Consider the following 6000-nt stretch of genomic DNA (forward strand, 5'->3'; position numbering starts at 1 on the left):
GGATGTTCCTTGGTGATGTGTAAATATTTTTGCACTATTAATTGAGTAGGAGATATTGTAGCTTTTGCTATACTCCTTTGGCCATTTGCCCTTTCTTTAGAGGTGGAGTTCATACCCAGTGGTAATTTCAGGAAACCAAGTCAGGTTTCATGACTTTAAGATCTATGCCTGACTCTGATAGTTCTGGGGTCAAACAGGTGGTTTGAGTTTGGGATGGTCTTAAACCTTTGATAGGCCTCAAAACAGATTTGACTCCTCAGGCGATTCTAGCCTATTCAAGGTAGACTGGTACACACCTGATTGATTTGACTAGGGGCTTCTTATAGCAGAGATGAATTTATTTTGAAAAGCCCTGAATTGAAGTTTAATCTGTCTGATGGCCTTTTAAAAAATGTGAATAATTGCCTGGGCAATTTATACCAAATTATTCTGTCAAGCTACAAAACTGAGTCTTTTAAAAACAAATACTAGGTTTTTTATTTCACTAAAAATGTTAATTCTTAATAATTTGCAGCATCCCTGGCTGGCTCCTGGAGAATTCCAGTATTCCTGGTTATTGTTTTCCTGATGTCTGTGGGTACCCTTTATGAAAAGCAGAATGGAAAAGAATCTTCTGGTAAGAAGTAGGGAATTATATTAATATTATTCTTTGAATTATTTTGGAGAGTTTCTTTATAAAAAAAATGCTATGATGAAACAGGTCTGAATCTATTTAAAAACTTGCTGTTTCTGAATGGAAAATAAATTGTTTGAAATATTTTAGGTTGTTAGACTACACTCTTTTGTATTTTTAAATTGAGGTATACATAATTCATATAACATAAAATTCATTATTAACCATTTTATTTTATTTTTTTAGCAACAGTCTTGCTCTGTTGCCATACTGGAGTGCAGTGGTTGACCATAGCTCACTGTTATCTTGAATTCCTGGATTCAAGGAATCCTCCTGTTTCAGCCACCCTAGTAGCTAGGACTACAGGCACATTAACCATTTTGAAATGGCATGTAGTACATTCACAGTGCTGTGCAACCATCACCTCTTTCTAGTTCCAAGACATTTTCATTACTCCAAAAAGAAACCCTCTACATGTTTCAGTACCTCATTCCTTTTTATGACTGAATAATATTGTAAGAATATGCCACATTTTGTTTATTTACTCATCTGTTGATGGACATTTGTGTTTTTTCCACCTTTTGGCTATCATGAATAGTGCTGCCCTGAACATTCATGCACAAGTATATAATTAGCTTCAATAGTTTTTTTGGTGTATTTCTTAGGATTTTGTATTTTTAAGGTCATGTCTTCTGCAGTAGGGATAGTTTCACTTTTCCCTTTCTAATTTGCATGACTGTAATTTCTTTTTCCTGCCTGATTGCTCTGACTGGAACTTCTAGTAATTGTTCAATAAACCATGTTCTTTTAAAGATTATTTTTGAGGTACCCTGGCTTGCGAGTAGCCTGTATCTGGAAATAGTTTGCTAAAGGTAAGGTTTCTAATGAGTTGTAAGTGGGGAGAGTGTCAGGAAACAGCAGTGGTCCTCAGATCATCAGACTAGATTTCCAGTTACCTAGCCATGTGGCACAGCTGTGATTGGAGAGATAAATCTGAACACACAGATTCTATGGTGGCTGATACTTTGCTGCATCTTTCTGATAGCTGTACATAAACAACAGGAGCATATTACTAATTGCAGTAGGTGTTTAAAAGAAAAAATAATTTCTCAGATATCAGGAAATACAGAGAAACAAAAGGAAGAAGCAAAAAATCACTCAAAATTCCACTGCCCACACAGATTATAACACAATATTAACTAATAGTTTTTATGCCTTTAGACTTTTTTTAAAGCAACTGAATCACTGTGAACATTCTCTTTGGTAACCCATATTTTATTTTTTAATTATTTTTATTTATTTTTTAACACTTCCTTTTTTTATTTTATTTTTTTGAGTTGGAGTCTCACTCTGTCGCCCAGAATGGAGTGCAGTGACTGCTTCCGGCCACTGCAGCCTCGACCTGCTGGGCTCCGGTGATCCTTCCGCCTCAGCCCTCCCAGTAGCTGGAATTACAGTCATGTGCTACCATGCCCAGCTGATTTTTTTTTTTATTGTAGAGATGAGGTCTTGCCAAGTTGCCTAGGCAGGTCTCGAACCCATGGGCTCAGGAAATCCACTTACCTCAGCCTCCCAAAGCGCAGGATTACAGGCTGAGCCACCGAGCCTGGCTGTAACCCATATTTTCAACTTAATTATGTCATGAGCACCTTTCTATGTCAATATCTCTACAGTATTTTTCACATCTTTATTTTATTCTAATTGTGGCTATTTGTGACATTCTGGTGTATTTGCACAACTACCTTGTAGAAGTTTTTAAAAGAATAATTAAGCTGGGCTCGGTGGCTCAGCCTGTAATCCTATGCTTTGGGAGGCCGAGGTGAGTGGATTGCCTGAGCCCGCGGGTTCGAGACCTGCCCGGGCAACTTGGCGAGACTTCATCTCTACAATAAATAAAAAAATTAGTCGGGCTTGGTAGCACGTGCCTGTAGTTACAGCTACTTGGAAGGCTGAGGTGGAAGGATCGCCGGAGCCCAGCAGGTTGAGGCTGTGGTGGCTGGGAGCGTTCCACTGCCCTCCAGCCTGGGTGACAGAATGAGACTCCAACTCAAAAAAAAACAATAATTATATTGCTTTTTGTCATTTTATTTGATAAATGAGTAACATCTGACTATTATCAGCTTTTTATTCATAAATATATGTTTAGAATTTTAAAATGCCTGAAACAAGGAAACCTTAATTACATCTCTCTCTGACAATGGGAAATAGAAAAGATTTTTTATTTTATTTTATATTTTTCTGTCTTTCTAAGTTTTTTTGTTCAGCCTGTTTTCCTGATCATAATCTGTTAGACTCTGTGGCTTTTTATCAGACTAATCGAAGTAAATTTCCTGTTTGGGCAACTGTATAAAAAGTTTTTGGTGGTTTCCAATTGTTCCTTTGGTTAGCTTTATCTCCTTCCTTTCTTTCTTTTTTTTTTTTTTGAGTTGGAGTCTCACTCTGACACCCAGACTGGAGTGCAGTGGCTGCTCCCGGCCACTGTAGCCTCGACCTGCTAGGCTCCGGTGATCCTTCCGCCTCAGCCTTCCAAGTAGCTGGAACTACAGGCATGTGCTACCACGCCCAGCTAATTTTTGATTTACTGTAGAGATGAGGTCTCACCAAGTTCCCAGGCGGGTCTCGAACCCGCGGGCTCAGGTAATCCACTTACCTCAGCCTCCCAGGCGCGGGATTACAGGCTGAGCCACCGAGCTCGGTTTATTTCCTTTATTTCTTTCTTCTAATAGTAAGTGATTCAGACAGCTTTGCTACTCCTTTACCCCTCATCCTGGGATGGTTTTCCCTTTTGTCTTCTTTTGTCCACAGCTAAGTAAGTATCTTTATTACAAGTACACACATAATGCAGGTCTAAACCAAGACTTTTTGTTGGGTTTTCTCCTAAGGTATAAATTCTAGTCATCTGGTGATGGCAGCTTAGAAAGCTGTGAGGACAAGGATTCTAAGACTGGGTTTTGAGCAAGAATAAAAAGAAGATCATGACTGATTATTATTATCTGCCATAGCCCAGAATAGTCCTGTGCTGATGTGCAGGCCAGATTGTTGGTGTTTGCATTCATTGCTATTAGCAGAAAGGAAATCACAGAGACATCATAAATATTGAGAACAGATTTGGAAATGTTAGTTTTCTTTTTCTTTATTTTCTTTTACTTTCATTCTAGCTTGCTTCAGATAGGTTATTTTTGACCTTTTCTGGACTTCTAGTTTGAATAATCCTTATCATAAAATAAATCTTATAAATGTTTTTCCAAATTTTTGAAATTTTTTTTTTTTCCCTTAGAAACTTTGCCCTTAGAAACTTTATTCTTTTTAAGAATCAGAACTCAAACTGTCTGGTTCATAATGGGACAACCCTTCTCTTTTATTTCCCTCCTGTAGATGTCACTGTAATATAGTTTGCTGCAGCGATACTTTGGTATACTGCCATAGCAACGCGTGTGTTGATTCCTTTGTTGTTGTTTGTGCTGGAACTTGTCCTTGTATTCCAGTTACTTGTGTAGGTATCTTTCCCTGTATCTTCTGAGCTTTGAAGCTTTTGTGATCTGTGATTCACTAGACTCACAGAATTAGTCCTCTGTATTTTATGCAGACTCAAAGTATGAGTTTGTTTGGTTCCTAGACCTAGAAGACTCTTATTTATTTGTTTATTTTATTTTTTTTTAGAGACAGGGTCTCATTCTGTCACTCAGGCTGGAGTGCAGTGATGTGATTGTAGCTCAGTGCAGCTGTAACTCCTGGTCTCAAGCCTGCCTCAGCCTCAGAAAACTCTTCCTGTGGATCATTGCTGAGTTAGTTTCAGCTGTTTCTTCTGAACCCAAGAGCCTTACTCAGTGGTTTTCTTTCTTTTTATTTTAAAACTTTTTTTTCTTTTAACTTTTTTCTTATCTTCTTTATGATAGTAAGTGATTTTCTCTTAGATCTGGAAAGTTAGCCGGGCTCAGTGGCTCAGCCTGTAATCCCAGCACTTTGGGAGACTGAGGTGAGTGGATTGCCTGAGCCCGCGGGTTCGAGACCCACCTGGGCAACTTGGCAAGACCTCATCTCTACAATAAATCAAAAAATTAGCCGAGCGTGGTAGCATGCACCTATAGTTCCAGCTACTTGGAAGGCTGAGGTGGAAGGATCGCTGGAGCCCAGAATTCGAGGCTGCGGTTTACCGGCCACTGCACTCCAGTCTGGACGACAGAGTGAGACTCCAACTCAAAAAAAAAAAGTTTTAAACCTAGGTCCTTGACTCTAAGCCCAGTGTTCTTTCCCTTCACCAGTCTCTTTGTACAAGTACCATTCATCCTGAAGATCCCTCTTGTGCTCAGCTGTAGTTGTCAGCTTTTTCAGCTTTCCATGTTGGCTCTGTTGACTTCACACAACTGCAGGACCTAGCTTCTCTGCTTCCTAGGTCCCAGAAACCTCACTCATTAGAAACCGGGTGTCTTAGTCCATTTTGTGCTGCTGTAACAGAATAGCAAAGACTAGGTGATTTATAATGTACACAGATTTATTGGCTTACAGTTCTGGAAGATGAGAAATCCAATATCAAGGTGCCAGTATCTGGCGTGGGCTGTTTTGCTGTGTCATCTCATAGTAGAAGGTGAGAGAGAACAAAAGGGGGTTGGGGCTGAACTCACCCTGTTATAATGGCATTCATCCCACCCATGAGGGCTCTGCAGAGGCCTCATGTCCTAATCACCTCTTAAAGATCCCACATCTTTTTTTTTTTTTTTTTGAGTTGGAGTCTCACTCTGTCGCCCAGACTGGAGTGCAGTGGCCGCTCCCAGCCACCACAGCCTCGACTTGCTGGGCTCCGGTGATCCTTCCACCTCAGCCTTCCAAGTAGCCGGAATTACAGGCATGCGCTACCATGCCCGGCTGATTTTTTTGATTTATTGTAGAGATGAGGTCTCGCTGCCCAGGCGGGTCTCGAACCCGTGGGCTCAGGCAATCCACTTACCTCAGCCTCCCAAAGGCGCGGGATTGCAGGCTGAGCCACCGAGCCCGGCTGGTCCCACATCTTAATACTGTGATAATGGCAATTATATTTTAAGTGTTAGTTTTGGAGGGGACAAACATTCAAGTTATAGCACCTGGAATCCAGCTTTAGTATTTTCCCTTGGCCTGTGAGAAAGAGGAATGCTAACATTGTTATCTCCTACAATGAGGCCCTGTTATAGTCTTTTTTTTTTTGAGTTGGAGTCTCACTCTGTCACCCAGGCTGGAGTGCAGTGACACGCTCCCGGCCATCGCAGCCTCGACCTGCTGGGCTCCGGGGATCCTTCCACCTCAGCCTTCTAAGTAGCTGGAACTACAGCCGCGCGCTACCACGCCTGACTAATTTTTTTTTTTGGAGTTGGAGTCTCACTCTGTCACCCAGACTGGAGTGCAATGGCTGCTTC

The 6000-nt window shown here is 40.9% G+C and overlaps 1 protein-coding gene across 4 annotated transcripts in view; it reads left to right on the plus strand.

Annotated features, from left to right (window-relative positions):
- The window catches only part of TMEM245 (transmembrane protein 245), a 133018-nt gene that overhangs the window by 16065 nt on the left and 110953 nt on the right, over positions 1–6000 (plus strand). For all 4 annotated transcript variants that reach the window (XM_008072774.2, XM_021706310.1, XM_008072773.2 and 1 more), the window contains exon 3: positions 515–616. In XM_008072774.2, the coding sequence (XP_008070965.1) occupies positions 515–616 (102 nt within the window). The remainder of the gene's footprint in view (positions 1–514; positions 617–6000) is intronic.

This window comes from Carlito syrichta, unplaced genomic scaffold, assembly GCF_000164805.1.
Source record: "Carlito syrichta isolate Samal-C Ts95f unplaced genomic scaffold, Tarsius_syrichta-2.0.1 Scaffold315407, whole genome shotgun sequence".
NCBI classification, from domain to species: domain Eukaryota; kingdom Metazoa; phylum Chordata; class Mammalia; order Primates; family Tarsiidae; genus Carlito; species Carlito syrichta.